The sequence below is a fragment of the Camelus dromedarius genome, chromosome 9, assembly GCF_036321535.1.
Source record: "Camelus dromedarius isolate mCamDro1 chromosome 9, mCamDro1.pat, whole genome shotgun sequence".
Classification (NCBI taxonomy): domain Eukaryota; kingdom Metazoa; phylum Chordata; class Mammalia; order Artiodactyla; family Camelidae; genus Camelus; species Camelus dromedarius.
Window position 1 is genome coordinate 68,271,576 of NC_087444.1, and position 19,927 is coordinate 68,291,502.

General features: G+C 44.1%; 1 protein-coding gene across 1 annotated transcript; it reads right to left on the reverse strand.

The window, feature by feature from the left end:
- Positions 1-8,282: 8,282 nt before the first annotated feature.
- LOC116154968 (F-box only protein 27) lies at positions 8,283-10,883 on the reverse strand. Its single transcript, XM_064490005.1, has 4 exons — positions 10,429-10,883; positions 10,102-10,200; positions 9,112-9,247; positions 8,283-8,480 (listed from the first exon to the last, which is right to left on the reverse strand). The coding sequence occupies exons 1-4, from the start codon at positions 10,881-10,883 to the stop codon at positions 8,283-8,285; spliced, it is 888 nt and encodes a 295-aa protein (XP_064346075.1).
- Positions 10,884-19,927: the final 9,044 nt, after the last annotated feature.

Sequence of the window (19,927 nt, forward strand, 5' to 3'; positions counted from 1 at the left end):
AAACTGAAGCCAAGTGACCTACCCAAGATCACACAGCTAGTAGCTGACACAGCTGGGATTCAGACCTAGCCAGGCTGCCTCTAAAATCCTTGCTTTTAACCTCTATACAAACTCTACCCAATAAAAGTAAAATGTGAGCTATACATACAATTTTAAGTATCAGGAAGTAAAACTAGACGTGGATTCCTGCCTACATGTGACTTACCTTCTAGGGGAGAGACATGGTAAATAGGAGGCAGAGAAAACCAATTATACGCTGTTGGGGAAATCATTAAAAATAAAATCTCCTGCCAACACCCTCTCCCCAGAATCCTCTCCACAAACATAGAAAAGATGAAACAGTTTTATTATTGAAGTGTTGAATCTGACTGTAATGCACACAGTCATGGTGAGCAGTAGACGTCACATGTAAATTATGTCCTGTGTTGAAAGGGAATCAGTGCTGTGGAAAAGTGGAGCAGGGAAGGGAATGGGGGGTAAGCAGTCTGGGTGGGGAGACCCTGAATTCCGAGAGATGAATTGACAATTATATGGGCCTAATTTTTTTTTTCAATACATGGATTTTCAAGAAAATGTTTACTATTGAGGTTTTCAACCAGATCCCAAAGTAGAACAGGGTAAGAGCACTGGCTCCAACAGTTCACTCCAGACCAATCTACCTTCATGTCTACTCCCCTCTATTTGCTCTCCTAGGGAATTTGAAACAAATCTCAGAAATCACACCGTTCTGTCCATAGCAATAGTTTATTTTTAATGTAATGTGTAAGCTGTGGGAATCTGTTTGATAATGAGATTATGGAAATTGACTGTGACCCAACTATGAGTTCAAAAATAGTTTAAAAAACCTCAAGTAGGATAAAAGGGCAGATACTGACAAGTGATTTTCCTTTCCATTCTTCAATTTCCTTCTCAGAGACAATCTCTGTTAATTCTTGGGATTATATCCAAATCTGTACTCTGATTAAAAGGAAAAACAAATATAATTGGATTTCAAAAGGGCTTACCACCTAGCAGATAACAATTAGAGGATAATGGTTCCCAGGAGGGGAGGGTGTACAAAGCACCCCAGGGGCATTTGGGGAAAGTTGTGGGTGCATTTTGGTGTCACAGTAATGGGATGCTATTTGGAAGCGGTGCCTAGGACAGGGCCACCCGGGGGAGAATGGTCCTGGATTCCTCCTCCTAGTCAAAGTTCTGTATGTTTCCATGTAGGAGGAAATCCTGTGAATCTGAGTCTAGAACCCAATTCCAGCTTGCATGTAAATGTAAAGTGTGTTAATAGACACTGATGCTCCAGGAATGCAGCTACTGGGTTAATCAGAAGATTGTCCTTGACTTTGTCGGCACTTTGCTGCTTGTGCCGCAGGTGAGAAAAACCACAGGATCTCTTCATCATGGTGGTACCCACTGTGTGTCTTACGAAGCTTTAGGGATCCACAGAGAGGTCCGAAAATCTTGGGGCTCTATCATATTCCCAGGGGAGATTTAAAAATCTGAACTCTGAATCAGGTCTGCATTTGTAATAAATTCGCAAGGGATGCTGATGGCTGCACTCTGTGGACCACACTTTGAGTAGCTGAATCTTATTGGGATCAAGCCCAAGCATCGTTTCCATATTGAAATAGGTATTCTTTTAATTATAAATTTCTCTCCTTTTCCCTCACATTTACACTATATATGTATGAGGGGCATTTTATTAACATTTAAAGAATCTCAGGTGAGGCAGTTTCACTATCTAAGTATTTCATTTCAAGATAGTAAAGGCTGCACGAGACATTATTTACTACCTACGGTGGTAGGGGTTGGTTGGCTCTGACAGAGAAGCAACCAGTATGGCCAGGTGAGTGGGGACGCAGGTGCATCTCACTGCTGGAGGTGTGGTTGGGAAGTTGGGGGAAAAACCCTGTCAGTCTGGTTCGCAGAAGTGGAAAATTCCTGAATCTCAGGGCACTGGGAGGCAGGCTGCATCAATAGTTCCAATGACATTAGAAGCTCCACGACATTGGCTTTCCTGACCCCGGCTTTCCTGACCCCGGTTCTCCTATGCATCAATAGTTCCAATGACATTAGAAGCTCCACGACCTTGGCTTTCCTGACCCCGGTTCTCCTATCCTGTTAACAGGAGTGGGGAGGCAAGCTTCACGATGTGATCATTCCAGGAAAGGAACTGGACTGGGAATGGGCCTCGTATGTGGAAAGGCGGGGGAGGGGGTGTTGAGGGGAGCAGGTAACTAGTTAACACATCTCTTCTTTCGGAAGGGTGGGACAGATTTGAAAGGAGGCTAACTCCCTAGAGGTAGGATTTATTAGATGGTTTCAGTAATCTAGCTCCTTCCCCGAGGCAATTTAGCCCTGGCAGGCCCTTCTCTCCTTTGAGGGGGCGGGGTGTGTGGATATTGGTGGGGAGATGGAATTTCAGGTAAAACCCTCTCAGCTCCCCGCCCAACCCAGCCTCTCGGGGGTCAAAAGCAGAAAAGAGCCACAAATCCCACAAAACTTCTTTGCCCTAAAAAAGGAATTCCTCCTACTGAAGCCACACTTAGAAATAATCAAGACCTTAAGAAAAGTTCAGGCCAGAGGTAATTTTCTAGGTTAAACATAACAACAACAGAAGAGGCTTTAAAGATCAAAACACCAACCTGTTCCAATGGGACACACACCTAGCAGGCTTTGAAAAGAAAGAGCTGAGAGGGGCAAGTTGCTGGAAGGACCAAGGAGGGCCTGGAGGGACAGCAGTGAGTAGGGAGGGTCTGCACAAAGTGGAGGGTGAGGGGTAGGAGGGCCCTCCCTGGAAGGGGAGATGGCCCTGGAGGGTACTGAGGGGCTGCCTCCTTCCAGAGGAATCCACCATACCTAATGCCCTCAGGACTGTCTAGCCAGAATATCCAAAACAGCAGACCAGGTGAGCATCCCTACCAAGGGCTTCAGCCAGGGCTGCGGCATCTGGTATACCACGCCCAGTAACATTACTGCATACCGCTGATGGCCCATTTTGTAATTAAAGGTCATCCCATATAGTTAAAAAGACATTAATAATTCCCAAGTGGACAAAGTTGTTGCAGTTCCCTTTAAAAAGGGATAGACCTTATCTTTTAAAGATAATATTAAAGTATTTTTGGAGGAAATGATAGGCTGTCTGGGATTACATTAGAATAATCCCCTGGGAGAATGGGTAGAGGTATAGATTAAAAAAAGATTGACTACAAATATGAAAAGGAATATATGTATGTTCATGTATGACTGAAGCATTATGCTATACATGAGAAATTGACACAACATTGTAAACTGACTGTACTTCAATAAATATATATATATACAAAAAAAGATTGACCACAAATTAAAATAAACACATGAAAAGGTGCTCAGCCTCCTTAATCAAGAGGGAAATGCAAATTACAACTACTACATATCCACCAGCATGGTTGAAACCAAAAAGCGAAAAACCAAGAACAAATCAAACACAAGTAAACTAATGCTAGCGAGAGTGTGGAGCAATTGATTGGCGCTCTCTTACATGGCTTGTGGGTGTGAGGGTGGGAATACTACATTAGAGAATCGTTTGGCTTCACCTGATAGAGATGAATGTATGGCTACAACATGACATGTGTTAACCTAAAACTATAAAATCACCAGTTATTTTATCAGCAAAACTGGGTTTACTCAGAAACAGCAAGAAATTGCAATTTGGGATGTGCAACAATGGTGAACCACGTACAAGCCCCCTATAGCAAAGGAGAGAACTTTTTTATGGAGAGAGGGAAAGTTTGAGGGGACTGTTATAAACAAAAATTCATTGGAGAAAAGGAGATGCTCTGAGTGTAGAGGTTTTTCATTGGCCAAGTTGTGACAGTCTCTCATTGGCTGAGCTGTTGCCAGGCAAGAAGAAAATCTGTCCTCCTGTTGGCTGTAGTAGCATCACTTCCAGAGATGCAAGGTAGGTCTCTTCCCTGTATTGACATGTTGGGGTACCTGCATAAGAGCTCCCCTTTCTGGCCTCCTGATTCCATGTTAGTGTGGTTTCCTTTTCTCTTGTAGAAGAAATTCTCCTGGAATTGTGATTTCTGCCATCCTGCCTCCTTCCCTGTGAGGCTGCATGATTCCCCTCCCTTCCCCATCCTCCCAGCCCCTCCTGCTGTCCCTGAGGAAATCTGATTCACTCTGGAATCTTCCCCTTCCCCTCTCTGCTCCCCATCAACCCCCCTGACCAGGTGCTTTCTTCATCCCTCTGGCTCTGCCTCTGTCTGCTCCTCTCATTCTCCCTGGGAGTCCTGGGTTTCCCAAAGGCTCTCAGCAAGGTGCCCTGGTGCAAATCCACCTGCCCTTTCCAAGTAAGTGTCTTCCACTCATTCCTGGGCATTTCCCATCAATGTCCAGTCACCTGGGGGCTCAGGAACCCCACACTGGCTGCTGTGGGAGCCTAGGTTGGTGGTTCTTCCTGAGCCTCAGTTATCTGCCTCTGTTAAATGGGTGCATCTGCCTGTGTGGGAAATGATTCTGGTGCCCAGACTATAGTTAGCAGTCTTCTAAGGGGGCTGCTGTTGTCATTACTCACTGTGTGATTGCTCCTTGTGTTCCCACAAAGCTGCCTCCTGGTCCTTGATCTTGGGGTGCTGGTGCACAGGGGTAGTAAGACCCTGGACTTGGACCCTTTGCACCCAGACTTCCTGGGTTTTAATCCCAGCTTTGCTGCTTACCTGCTGTGTGACCTTGGGCAACTGACTTAACCTCTCTGGCCTCAGCCTTCTCATCAAAGGAGTCATATTAGTGAGACCTAAATGTGAGGAGTCAATGAGATATTACCTGTGAGGCAGCAAAGCAGATCTTGGCGTGTGGCGTGGTTTTCACAGGTTTTTGTTCAGGAAGCTTTTGCACAGCTAAAGATTATAACCTCAGAGAGCTTTAGTTTATGTGAGTTGCATTTGTAATAGTCACCATATCAGAAACTAAAAAGGGGGCATTTGAAACTACTGATTAAATAATTTAAAAATGGGTGATTATAAACCCATTCAATAGTAAGCTAAATGACATTTTTCGCGGTAAATAACTACAATCTACACAGAAAGGAAATGGAGTGAGAAGAGTGGCATTGTTTTACATCTTTTTAAGTCTCTTTGCTGTCTGGCTTACCAGGAGACAGGCAGATTCTCCTTACATCTGGTTCTGCTCCAGTCTGTCTCCATATGTCACTTTGGTTGATGTTCATGTAGAAAATTTCACCTCACATAGACAGTAGAAACAGGGAGGAGGGTTTTAATAGGAGCTTCAGGTAATTTTGGCTATTCCTTTTTTGCTACAGCTCCAAAATTCAGCACACAGTAGTTTCTTTCTCTCTTTAAAATTGTTTTAGCTTTGCTCTTTGCTCTTACAAAGGAAACAATAAGGAAAACAGAAAGACAATCTATGGAATGGGAGAAAATATTTGCAAATGATGAGACCAAAGGGATTGATTTCCAAAATATACAAGTTGCTCATACAACTCAATATCAATAAAAGACAAAAACAAACAACCTAATCCAAAAATGGGCAGAAGATCTAAAGAGATCTTTCTCCAAAGAAGACATACAGATGGACAACAGGCACAGGAAGAGATGCTCAACAGCACTAATTATTGGAGAAATGCAAATCGTAACTACAATGAGGTATCACCTCAAACCAGGCCGAGTGGCCATCATCAAAAAGTCCACAAATAATAAATGCTGAAGAGGGTGTGGAGAAAAGAGAACCCTCTTACACTCTTGGTGGGAATGTAAAGTAGTGTATCCACTATGGAGAACAGTACGGAGGCTCCTTAAGAAATGAAAAATAGACTTACCACATGATCCAGCAATCCCACTGTTGACATATATTTGGAGAAAACTCTAATTCGAAAAGATACATGCACCCCAATGTTAATAGCAGCGCTATTGACAATAGCCAAGACGTGGAAACAACCTAGATGTCCATCGACAGATGACTGGATAAAGAAGTTGTGGCATGTATATATATATATATATATATATATATATATATATATATATATACTACTCAGCCATAAAAATGAATGAAATAATGTCATTTGCAGCAACATGGATGGACTAGAGATTATCGTACTAAGTGATGTAAGTCAGAGAAAGTCAAATACTATGTGATGTCACTTTTATGTGGAATCTAAAACAAAACAAAACAAAAAGATAGAAATGAACTTATTTACAGAACAGAGACTCACAGACATAGAAAACAAACTTATGGTTACCAAGAGACAAAGTAGGGTAAGGATAAATTGGAAGTTTGGGATTGAAAGATTCAAACTACTATGTACAGAATAGATAAACAACCAGGTCCTGCTGTATAGCACAGGAAACTATATTCAATAGCTTGTAGTAACCTGTAATGAAAAAGAATGTATATTTGTATAACTGAATCACTGTGCTGTACACCAGAAACTAATACAACATGGTAAATCAACTATATTTCAATTAAAACATTAAAATTTAACACTATTTTAGCTTTTTCTTTTGAAATAAAATTAGACTTACAGAAGACTTGCAAAGGTAGTACAGAGTTTCTGTGCACCTTTCATCCCCCTTCCCCTGATGTTAATCTGTTAAGTACCCACGCAAAATCAGTAGGTACAAAATTACCGCTATCCACCAATTACCATTGGGATAACTTTGTAACTGTTTAACTCATATTCTTTTTCTACTGAATATATATCTCCAGAAAGTAATCCAGAATACAAATACAAGGATACATACAAATATATATAAGTATGTCAGTTCAATTTAATTTGCTATATGTAATACACACATACCTACATATATGCATATTATGTACAATAGGACACATAAGGGTTATCTCAAAATTATGTGGTGGCTTTTCTTTCAGGCATGGTCTCCACCTTTCTCTTCCTGGAAATGCCTCTCCTATGTTTCAGATTCCTCCAGTTGATCCCAAAATATCCTCCAGAATTGACGCAACATTGTAAATGGACTATATGTCAATAAAAAAGAAAGCAAACTATTTTTAAAAATGTCATCCAGAGCTGAATTGTCCAACCAAACCAGTATTTACTCCTAGAAGACTCACACCACATGTGGTCCTGACTCTTAGGTCTGTTTCAATTGTCACAGTCCCTTTTGGATGATCCTGGCAGAGAATCTCCCCCTTGGGGTGCATCTGCATGGTAAGGGGTGAAGTTCAGGGTGGGGACCTCACATTATTTGCATCACATCAGGAGACCTGGAACTTCTTAGGGATCCAGCAGCAGTGAGGTCATGGCCCCTGGGCTGGGGTGGGGACAGCCTAATCCTGTCAGTGCCTGGTTCTCTCTCACCTTCAGGATTAGAAAGTCACAATGTAGTGTCGCTGTGACACTATACCCACACCTGCCACCTGCCTAATGCTTTTAACCCTGATTGATAACCTTTGCTGGGGTGCTTCCCTTAGGGTTTAGGAAATAGGGTTCTAACTCTTCCACTCTTTCCACCTTGATGGAACATCTTGGTGTTTTCTTTTGTCGAGTTTTCCCTCCTCATTTGGAACAACTCTTCACTCTGAACCCATAGTCAGAGAAAGACAGCAACATTGTATTTCTATTAAAAAGATCTGAGACACTTGTCAAAATAATACATTTATTATCTATGGTTGGCAGATATAGTGCTGCCAGTATTTCAAAAGGATTTAAAAATAACAAAAGAATTTTATACACCATATAATTTGGGGTAGAGTTGGGCTCAGGGGACCACTTCATTTTTCACAGAGTAGGCAGAAACGTCAAACTTCAAACTTGTTTTGAGGTAGGTGACTTTCAGCTGTGAGTCCTGGTCCCAGTCTTGAAACCTCAGGAGGTTAAGTCCACCACCTGAGGAGGAGGGAATTCTCTCAGCCATAGGGACGAGGTTCCAGTCAGAGAGGAGGAGGAGGAGGCTTCCCGGGAGGCAGCGATAAAGCCTCTTGAGCAGAAACAGGGGAGACAAGGGCAGAGGGGACTGGGGCTGAAACAGAAGGGCCTTGGAGGGAGGGTGAGGAGTCCTCTCCAGTTCCAGAATTTCCCTGTGCTCACCCGGGGGTCTCCACTCTAGAACAAGGGGCTGCCTTAGAGAAACAGCAGCAGTTAAATCTGATGGAGGAACCCTTCTAGTAGCTTCCAGAACCTGAAGACAGGGCCCAATAAGACCCTTGAATGGACTCAGGAGACAAGATGCCAGGGAGCTACAAGCCCTTGATTAATGAACGAGATGTGCCAGCCAATGGTCGCAGCTCCTGGAAGGCAGTCAGGTGGTTTTGCAAGGACAGTCCTTTGACTAGGACAGAACGACCTGCACGATCACACTGGAGTTGGGCAGATAGATTCCATAATGTTTGGAACAGAACTCCATTTCACGGACCCAGTGTTCAAGAGACACAAAGCGGACACCTGTCTTGAGGTTGGAGAACACATGGCTGACCTGTAGGCAGAGAAAGAGGTAAGTCCCATTGTGCCATGGCCTTGCCCTCAAAAGCTGAGGTTGGGGCCTTCTGGCAGGTGGAATTTCCCACAGACGGCTGCGACAGCTCCTCCAGTGCCCCCTGTACTTCTAGAATCAGACCACTCCTCATCCAGGGTTGGTGTCTAATCCCCACTCCCCTTGAATCTGGGCGGGTTTGCTTGTAACCAACAGTGTGATAGACATGATGCTGAGTAACTTTCACCTAGTGACCTCCAAGGCTGGGTCAGAAAGGCAATGCAGCTTCTGCTGGTTTCTCCAGAACCCTCATGGGGGAGCCCTGAGCCCCCAGGAAGCAGTCTGACTGGCCTGAAGCCACCATGCTGTGAGGAAGCCCAAACTAGGCCACGGACAGAGGTCCCACGGCCAAGCTCTGAGACTAAACCAGGAGATGCTGGCCAACCACCAGCTGCTGTGTGCACACTGCACCCCACCCTGCCCCCAGCTCCAGCCAGTGTCTAAATGCAACTGCGTGAGAGTTGGAGCCAGAAGCTCCCAGCAGAGCCCCACTCAGAAACCAGGAGCGGTGATAGAATCACAGCTGTTGGTATGAAGCCACTAAACTTTAGGGCAAATTTTTTATGGAGAAATAAATTGATCATCATAAGCCCCACATTCCTTTCCCCTCACCCCATCAGAGACTCACCTCAAGGAAGGAAGTGTGTCTCCTGTTCCGGATGGGGAAAAGCGTAGTAGAAAATTGATCCAGAATGGCCTGGTTGGCATCTAGAAGTTGGATAGTTAGCCGATATATAGAGTTAATGTCTTGTTGGTCTGTCCACCTGTGGGAAAAGGGAGAACTTGAAGGCTGGACTTGCCACCCATCTCTTTGGCTGGGCCTGCCTCCTCCACCTGGCTGGACTTCCCATGTGTGCAAATCCAAAATGTGGTCCCAGGGACTAGCACCATCTCTGTCACTTGGGGGCTTGGCTCACCTGCACTGATGAACTAGCAGTGCTCTTCAAGTTACCTCCCCCATAGGCTTGTCCAAAGGTATGGTCTTTGCCCTCTGCTTTGGGGAGGTAATCTCTGGACTCTTTGAATATTATGCTGACAGGAGTATCTTTGTTTGCCTGGGGTCCTTGGGTCATATTGGATGGCCTGCCAATGTGATTTGGTGGCTGCTGGCCACACCCACATAGATGGTCTCACAATAGGGAACAGCCACCCACGGATCATAGGAGTTCCTAAGCAGCTCACACTTCAAAGCACTGGCTGTGTGCTTGACATATAACTTTGTCTTATGAAGATAGGGAAACTGAGGCACATTGACTTGCCCCACAAAGCAGCAAAGCCAGGGTGCGAACCTGAGGGTCTGGCTCCAGAATCTGAACTCTTACCCAACGATCCTATCTTGCCTCGTCCGAAAGCAAGAATCATCTCATCCATAGACAAGTCTGAGTTGAGCCCACGTCCTCTGTATTGGACCCTGCCTGATATCTTCCAATTCAGTTCCCTCTGGGGGATAGGAGAGGGGTTCAGAGAGGGCACTCTGCTAATTCCTAAAGCTCTGATGGTGGTTAAGTCATTCCCTGACCTGCTTTATCCTAAGGGATTGTGTTAGGAGGCCTGGATGGAGGAGTCACCTGTAAAAGAGCAGAGCTCAGCCCAGGGCTATTTTTATCATCACACTCACCAGTCAGAGAAACAAATCTCAATCTTGCCACTATCCAGGAGTTCGGGCCAGAAACCCTCCTCCTCCAGGTCCAACACTTGCTTCTTCTTATGATACCACCTACAAAAGAGGGCGAAAGGTGAATGAGACTAGGCAAAGACTCACAACCAACCCGCTGGCCCTTGGGGGATAAAAGGTATTAACCTGTAGGGAGACCGGAAGCAGATCCGCAAAGGGGCCCTAGGCATAACCTCCCAGCTTTCCTCCATATCCAGGTCGTCCAAATCCTGCACCACCATTGATTTCCAGAGGCTTCCTGTTAAACAAAAATATTTATGTCTCGGTTACTCGTCCTCCAGCTGTCCGCGGTCCCAGGGAGAAGTCCAGTGGTTTCCCGTGTGGTCCCGCCCCTCCAGCCCCTCCGACCCGCTCCCTTGAGGACGATCCTCTTTCCTGGGCTCCCCACCTTCTCTCTCACGTTTGCACAGCAGGTTGCGTCCTATGGGTCCGCGCGCGCAGAAGCGGCCCAGGAGGCAGGCACTGGCGGCGTCGGCGCGCGGCAGGCAGCTGCGGACGACCGGCCACAGGGCGCGGTGGTCCCGGGCCAGGATCTTCAGCCACAGGCCCGGGGCGTCCACCAGGGCGCGCCAGCGCCGGCACACCTGGCGGCAGCGGCCGAGCAGCGTGCGCGGGGGCAGGAGGCTCAGCACCGCCAGGAGCAGCTCCGGGGGCAGTTGGCTCAGGCCCAGCACTTCCTCCGGTTCCGTCTCCAGCGGGGGGACCCTGGAGGCCGAGGCGTCCATGGTCTCCTCTCCAGGCCTGACTCTGACTGCTGGAGAGCCAGTATCAACATCAGGGACCTGCAGCCTCCGCCAGCCCCACCCCTACCACCCACATCTCAACTCTGTCAACCCCTAAGTTCGGTCAGCTGGCTTCCCAACTTCACCACTACCAGCTGGACCTTGCCAGCAGTCCATGTCAGTCCCCCCTTCCGCCATGTGCACCACCAAACCCAGCAGCCAACCTCCTCCGTGGCCTCACCAACCGCCAGTCTTACCCTGCATCTCCTCCAGTGCTCCTCGCCAGGGGGCTCTCACTTTGACTCAGGGGCCCCCATCTCCACTGCCCTTTTAATTGGCCAGGCCCTCCCTTCTTAATACCCAGCACCAGCCCCCACCCTCCCTCCCAATACTCCCTATTACCAGTCAGTCTCTGCCTGCCCCTCCCTTCTTACTACCCTGCTGCCTCCGCCCTCTGCCTTGCCCAATCTTACAAGCCAGCCCCTCCCCGTCCTGCCCTCCCATACTCTCTAGTCACCCCCTTTTCAGGGTATGTTCTGACCCCTGGGTAACTACGGTAGGAATCAGATGCGGCAGAGGAGGGAGGGGGCAGAGGCGCTGAGATCCAGAATCTGTCACTAGTCTTTGGGACCAGTGGCCCCTTGGAGTGTCCCTAACCTGCTGTAAGGCATTTGGTGCTGAACAACTGCAGTTATTTTGGTCAGGCTTCCTGCATAAGCCTCATATCTGTTACCTCCTGTAAAAGTTCCCGTCACCTTTAAGCGCCGGGCATCACTGTCCCTGAGATCATTGCATAGGAGAAAACATGCTTCAGTAGGAACCAAATGTATTTCATCTGACTTCCTAAATGAGTGCTCCAACCAGTAATGACCCCAGCTGGCCTCACGGAGAGTTTTATTACTAGTCAGGGTAGCAAGTCCCTGAGGTAGGAATTGCTATGTCGTCATTTCACATGTGAGAAAACTTGAGGCCAAGTGACCTGTCCAAGGTGACAGCACTGGGATTTGAACCTAGCCTGGCTGTCTCTAGAATCCTGCTTTTAACCTCTATACTAACTCTATCCAATAAAAATGAAATGCGACCTACTCATATAATTTTGAGTATCAACAAGTAAAACCAGACATGGATTCCGGCCCACATGGAACTTACCTTCTAGGGGGAGAGACATGGTGAACAGGAGGCAGAGTAAGCAAATTATATACTGTTGGGGAAACCATTAAAAGAAAAATCTCCTGTGAACCCTGAATATCCTTTCCATAAATGCAGAAAAGAATGAAACACTTTTATTATTGAAGAAGCATTAAATCAGACTGTAAAGCACATGGGCCATGATGAGCAGTAGACGTGATGTGTAAATTATGTGGTGTGATCAGCTCTGCGGGGAAGCAGAGCAGGGAAGGGAATGGTGGGTAAGCCATCTGAGTGGGGAGATACAGATCAGTGGTAGATAGGTGCTTGGCATGCACAAGGTCCTGGGATAAATCCCCAGTTCCTCTGTTAAGGAAAAAAAATTAAAAATAATTAAAAAGAAATGGTTACTATTGAGGTTTTCAAACAGATCCCAAAGGGAAGCAGGGTAAGAGCACCAGCTCCAGCAGTTCATCTCTACTCCCACGGACTTGCTCCCCCAGGTAATGTGAGCAAATCTCAGAAATCACACCCTTCCGTCCATAGCAATACATTATTTTTAATGTAATGTGTAAGCTGTGGGAATCTTTTTGATAATGAGATTATGGAAATTGACTATGACCCAACTATGAGTTCAAAAAGTAGTTTTAAAAAATTTTAAAAAAACCTGAAGTAGGATAAAAGGGCAGATACTGACAAGTGATTTTCCTTTCCTTTCTTCAATTTCCTTCTCAGAGACAATCTCTGTTAATTCTTGGGATTACATCCAAAGCTGTACTCTGATTAAAAAGAAAAACAAATATAATTGGATTTCAAAAGGGCTTACCATCTAGAAGATAACAATTAGAGGATAATGGTTCCCAGGAGAGGAGGGTGTACAAAGCACCCCAGAGGCCTTTGGGAAAAGTGCGTGCATTTTGGTGTCACAGTAATGGGATGCTATTTGGAAGCTGTGCCTAGGACAGGGCCACCCGGGGGAGAATGTTCCTGGATACCTTCTCCTAGTCAAAGTTCTGTGTGTTTTCAGGAGGAAAGCCTATGAATCTGAGCCTAGAACCCAATTCCAGTTTGCATATAAACGTAAAGTGTATTAATAGACGCTGATGCTCCAGGAATACGACTACTGGGTCAATTGGAAGATTGTCCTTGGCTTTTTTGGCACTTTATTAGTTGTGCTCCAATTCTGAAAACCACAGAATCTCTTCATCAAAGCAATGCCAGCCATGGGCCTTAGGGAGCTTCACACTTTGAGTAGCTGAATCTTATTGGGACCAAGCCCAAGCATCATTTGCATAGTGAAATAGATATTCTTTTAATAGTAAATTTCTTCCTTTTATTTCACCTTTACACTATATATGTATTGGGGGCATTTTATTAACACTTAAAGAATTCTCAGTGGAGGTTTCATGATCTAAGTATTTCATTTCGAGATAGTAGAGGCTGCAAATTGGAGTGTGGTGGCTGGCTACAGAGAGAAGTAACCAGGGTGGCCACGGAATGTTGGGATGCAGGTGCATCTCTGCTGGAGATGTGGTTGGGAATTTGGGGGGAAAGCCTGCCAGTCTGATGGTTTGCAGAAGTAGAAATGCCTGAACCTTGGACCACAGGGAAGCGGACTGCACAAATAATTCCAAAGACGTTTAGAAGCTCCACCAGCTTGGCTTCCCTGCCCTCAGTTCTCTTATTCTTTTTTCCACCCCATTTATTTAATTGAAGTATAGTCAATTTACAATGTTTGTTAGTTTCTAGTGTACAGCAGAGTGATTTATACATACATATATATATATATATTTTCCATTTCATATTTTCTCATTAGAGGTTGCTACAAGATATTGAATATAGTTCCATGTTCTATACAGTAGGTCCTTGTTTATCTATCTTATATATATTAGTTCATATCTACAAATCCCAAATTCCCAGTTTATCCCTCCCCACCCCCATAACCATAAGCTTGTTTTTTATGTCTGTGAGTCTATGTCTGTTTTGTAAATAAGTTCATTCTGTGCCTTTTTTTTTTAAGATTCCATATATAAGTGATATCATATGATATTTTCTTTTCTTTCTCCTTCTGGTTTACTTCACTTAGTATGATGATATCCAGGTCCATCCACGTTGCTGTAAATGGCATTCTTTTTAATGGCTGAGTAGTATTCCATTGTGTATATATACCACAACTTCTTTATCTGTTCATCTGTCAATAGACATTTAGGTTGCTTCCTTGTCTTGGCTGTTGTCAGTAGTGCTGCTGTGGAATACAATCTAGATTTTCCAGTCAAGATGGCAGAGTAGTAGGACCACAAGCTTGCCTCTTGCGACTACAACAAAACCATAACTGACTGCTAAACAACCATCAAAAAAAAAAAAAAAAAAAAGAGAGCAGGACCTAGCAAAAAAGGTCTTCAACTGGAAGCATAGAGAAGGACTCACAGCAGGATGGTAGGAGGCATGTGCTCATGATATAATTAGGCCCTGGGGGTAGGCCACCCACAAGCTGAAGAATAGTTAAGTCATAGAGGCCCTCCCACAGGAGTGAGAGTTCTAAGCCCCGCAACAGGCTCCCCACCCCGGGGTTCCAGCACTGGGAGGAGGAATAGATCCCAAGACATCTGGTTTTGAAGGCCAGTGGGGCTTAACTCCAGGAGCCCCACGGGACTGGGGAAAACAGAGACTTCACTGTCTTGGGAAGGGTACACAGAATCTTGTGCATGCCAGGTCCAAAGGTAGAGGCAGTGATTTCATAGGAACCTGGGCCAGAGCCTGTCTGCTGGTTTTGGAGGATCTCCTGGGGAGTTAGGGGACAGCTGTGGCTCACTCAGGGGACATAAAAGCTGGTGGCAGACACCCCAAGAGTGTTTTTCTACATGAGCTTTCCTGGAGTCTGACATCTTGCTTGGGTCATTAGCACCAAGACCTAGCCCCACTTAACAGCCTGTATGCTTAAGGGCTGGGACGCCTCAGGCCAAAAAACATACTGGGTGGGAATGCAGCCCCACCCATCAGCAGACTCCTTCCTGAACCCAAAGGCCTCTAGACAGGGCCCTACCCACCAGAGGTCCAGAACAAAGCTTCACCCAGCAGTGGGCAGGCACCAACTCCTCCTGCCAGGAAACCTGCATAAGCCTCTAGTCCAGCCTCAACCACCAGGGGGCAGATACCAGAAATAAGAAAACAACAATCCCAAAGCCTGTGGACCAGCTGGATCCTGGCTCTTGGGTGATAAGAGAGGAGTGCACTGCTGGAATGATGCATAGGACGTCTCCCACAGACATCTACTTCTCTAAGGTCAAGAAATGTAACTAAGCTACCTAAAAATACAAATAGAAAGATAGACAATATGATGTGACAGAGGAATATCTTCCAGGCCGCAGCACAAGACAGAATCCCAGAAGAAGAAATAAGTGATGAGGAGATAGGCAATCTATCTGAGAAAGAGTTTAGAGTAATGATGGCAAAGACTGTCAGAGAACTCAAGGGGAGTATAAATGCACAGAGTGAAGTTTTTAGCAAAGAGTTGGAAAATATAAAGAATACCCAAACAGAGTTGAAGAATACAATTACTGAAATGAATAATATGCTAGAAGGAACCAAGAATAGACCAAATGAGGCAGAAGAATGGATCAGTATCTAGAAGACAGATTAGTGAAAATCACTACTGCAGAACAGAATAAAGAATGAAAAGAGATGAGGATAGTTTATAAGAACTCTGGGACAATGTGAAACACATTAATATTCACATTAGGGGTACCAGAAAGAGAAGGGAGAAAGGACCTGAGAAATTATTTGAAGAGATAATAATTGAAAACTCCCCCAACTTGGGAAAGGAAACAGTCACCCAAGTCCAGGAAGCGCAGAGTACCACACAGGATCAACCCAAAGAGGAACATATATTGTAATCAAATTGACAAAAATTAAGGATAAGGAGAAAATATTAAAATCAGCAAGAGAAAAGCAACAAATAACATACAAGGGAACATCCATAAGGTTATCGGCTGATTTTTCATTCAGGTGAATGGACTTTGACCCCTGTCTCTAGCACCTGGCTTCAACTAAGACAAGAATCACCAAGCTAGGATGAGAAGAAGACAGTAACAGACAACTGAGCCGAAAGGCTGGACCAGGTCTATAAGACCCATGCTACTGGTTCAGTTGCACTGTTTATCAAATGTCTGTCTCACTATCAAAATGAAAAGTTATTGTTTTATTTCTAGCTATGTTTTTGCCCCAGTGTTCAGGATGAAAAGAAAACTCTGTAGTAACACTATCAGAAAGTATAGCTACTGGGGGCAATTTAACTGGTTGTTGGATCTGTCATCAAATTCCTTGATCAATACAAGGCCAATAGAAGCGCTTCATAATTCCTGTCACTGACTTTTCAGATGTTCCCATAATCTATAAAAAATTTCCCCCTTAGCATATGTTTGTTTACTACCTTCAATTAATTTACTTAATTCTGAAATTTCTATGATGAGAAAGTGATGTTGCAAAACCAAATGGTTCTTGCTTTTTAAAAACTGTTTTGCAGGCGGAATCTTGTGCTATAATCCAGATAGAATGTTGTGCTTTCATATCGGATGAATCCCTTGATATAACCATCTAATGACTCACATAGAAAATAAAAATTTCTGCATTGAAGGATTTCCTTTCTAGTCTCAATAAAATCTTAAGTATATAGTTCAGTTCTGAGGCTTTATGGCTTAAATCTTTGCTTCTGACTTTGTTATCATTGTTGGCTGTATTGATTGTGTTCTGTATTTTTTATAGAGTACTAATTTCTTGTGCCTCTCGATGTATATTCAAAACTCCAATTAAAATAATGATGTCTAAATAACTTGAAATTGTTGATCGTATCTATAGTTCTATGTAAAATAATGGGCATGCACAATGTACATACATAAGGAGGCTGGCATAAGTCATATTGGTTGGAGGTTGGCATAAGTCATATTGGACAACTCAGAGAAGACGATCAGTCCTTGTCGAGAATACTTAAGTTGAAAAAATTTAAATTCCATATATGATCCAGCAATCCTACTTCCGGGTATCTACCCACAAGAATTGAAAGCAGGACCCCTTCAAGAGGTCTTTGTACACCCATGTTCATAGAATTGTTCACAACAGCCAAAATGTGGAAGTAACCCACGTGTCCATTGGCAGATGACTGCATAAGCAGAATGTGCTGCTTACACACGATGGAATAGCATTCAGTCTTAAAAAGGAAAGAAATTCTAATACATGCTGCAATATGGACCTTGAGGAGAGTGTGCTAAGTGAAATAAGCCAGACACAAAAAGAAAAAAACAGTATGATTCCACTTCTATGAAGTTCTAGAGGAGGTGAATTCATAGAGGCCAAACAGAATGGTGGTTGCTGGGGGCTGGGGTGGGTGAAACAGGGAGATACTGATTAATGGGTACAGAGTTTTGGTTATACAAGATGAAAAGTGTTCTGAAGATTGGTTCCACAACAGTGTGAATATACTTACCATTACAGAACTCAGAAGTCATTAAGATGGTAAATTTGACATTTTGCCAATTAAGAATTTCTATTAATAATTTTTTAAAATCCTGTTTACAAAATCTTAAGGAGGCTCAGAATAAATCCAATGAAAGATATGCAATACTTTAGGAAGAAATTTATAAAACCTGAATGAAGACCATTAAAGAAGAGTTAGATATTGGCACACAAGAGGGCAGGATCTCCAGAAGGAGCAACATGGACGAATCCAAAAGCATGTCCTCAAGGCAAATGTGAAGCTGTGGGTTGGTGAGTACGACATCACATTTACATACAACTTAACATAAAACAATGCTCTACAATAATTGTTGGACAAACATATGTAGAAAAAGGAGAAAGTAACCCAAGGCATGTACCTTCCCAGGACAGTGGTTGTGGGTAGGGGGTGAGATTGGAGCGAGGGGGCAGATATGGAGTGTTTGGTTTGTTACAGCTCAGATTTGAAGCCTTCACATTCTTGGCTTGGAACTGGTGCTAACGATTTCTCTAGGTTCAATGCCAACTTCATGGACTGCTGGTGGAGAGGGGCCAGGGGCTCAGGGCACCTGCCTCCATCTGCACTCCAAGAGCCAGCTCCTTCCTGAGACTGACTCCGTCCTGTTGCTGCCCTGATCAGATGTCCCGCACAGCAGGTAAGAGGCAGGATCAAGAGCCACCTCACATGTATAGATATTTTGATGGTTTCCGATATTTTGCAATTACAAATAGGCTGCAATGAATAACTTTATGCACATGAATTTTGTGCGTATGTTGCAGGAGGAAGAACTCCTCTTCCATAAAACAATCACTCTTAAAGAGTTCACTTACAGACTTTTATTCCATGTATCTCTATCTCATTATTTTTGAAAATATCATCATACCAACATGATTTTCTTATTGACAGATTTCGAAGCAGAGATGACATGAGTTTACTGACTTGTAGTAAACCTAGGCGCCAAGTAAATGTATTACGTTTAATGCTGATGACTCTAAAGACAACTCCACACTAATCAAACCAATAACTCAAAGTTGTTTCACTTATTAAAGATGAATCCTAGAGCACGTGATCCTTTAAAAATCTGAGTTAGTTTTGGGTAATGTTTAGAAATATTTGATTTTTAAGTGGTTACTTTGAAGTCAATTAGAGCCCTTTTACAAATGAAATTTTATAATATTATCTGGACATACAAACATATCATATTTATAATGTACACACAGACACAGATATCCAGGTAGACACAGACAGAGACCTCATAGTTTTCCTGCTTGAGTTTTAAAAGGCCTTCCTCCTCCCTCTAACCCCTGCCCTATATTTTTAATTCTTTTTTGGTATCAAGTTCTTCTATTTGAGCCAAGGCTGCAGCCTCTCAGGCAACATAGGCTGTGTCTGCCTTTCAAGGACATGGAAAGAGTTATAACTTCAAGTTGTCTCCCAGGAGACCTATTTCTCTTTTGAAAAGATGTTTTATCAAGCTGGCTCCTTTTAACTGTGCATGCAAAAATCAGTTTGGGAATGTCAAAAGCACTCCATCCTGGCCATTTGAGGGTTAGATTAAGTACTTGCAAGTATTGGCTCCACACCAAGTGAGGAACCACTGGTCCTCTGCACCTAGGAGATGTACCAGTACCCTCTTAAGTCTAGAATTCTTAAGATCACCGTTCAAATAAAAGTCATGGACCACCACCCAATACAAGGAGCTCTGAATATAAGGAAACACTCACTGAAACACCTGAAGGGAGCTGTGAAGCCGAGCTGCTCAAGGGGCCCTTGCCTGGTACCGAGGGCCAGTCCAAAGTAGACCCCAGGTGGGGTTTTGTGTGATCAATGTCTATAGCAATGTCAATGAACATAATGATTAAACAATCTCTTATAGGAATAGAAAAGAGTTTTATTTGAGGGAAACTGAGGATTACAATCCGAAAGACAGCCTCTCAGGTAAGCTGGAGGAAATGCTTCAGAGAAGCATGGTTTTCAACATCATTTTCTACCTTGTCAGAACAAAGACCATCAAACAAGTCAGGGAAACATTCCTTTAAGGTTATAAAGACAAACACTTACCCAGTAAGTCAGTGTGGCCTTGGCTCCTGGGAAGGGAGTCATGCAGGGAGGACCAGCACTGGCATCCTAGGAAGGGAGGCATTTCATCTTTATTCTTCACATGAACATTCCTTAACTGTGGTCACTGCACCCTTTTCTTTAATGATCAAAGCAGACGTACAACATATGTTTGATAGGCCACACACAGGCTGTTTTAGTTACATAAAACTTGAGTTAAATCACATATAAGCCAGAATGACTTCCCCATACATCAAGATGTGAAAATTTCTTTCCAGGAAAGTCTAGGAGGAGGAACCTTTCCTATGAAGAAGGGGAGACATGGAAAGGCTTCCACAACCTGGAGGGCCCCCCATGACGCTGCTCAGTTTCA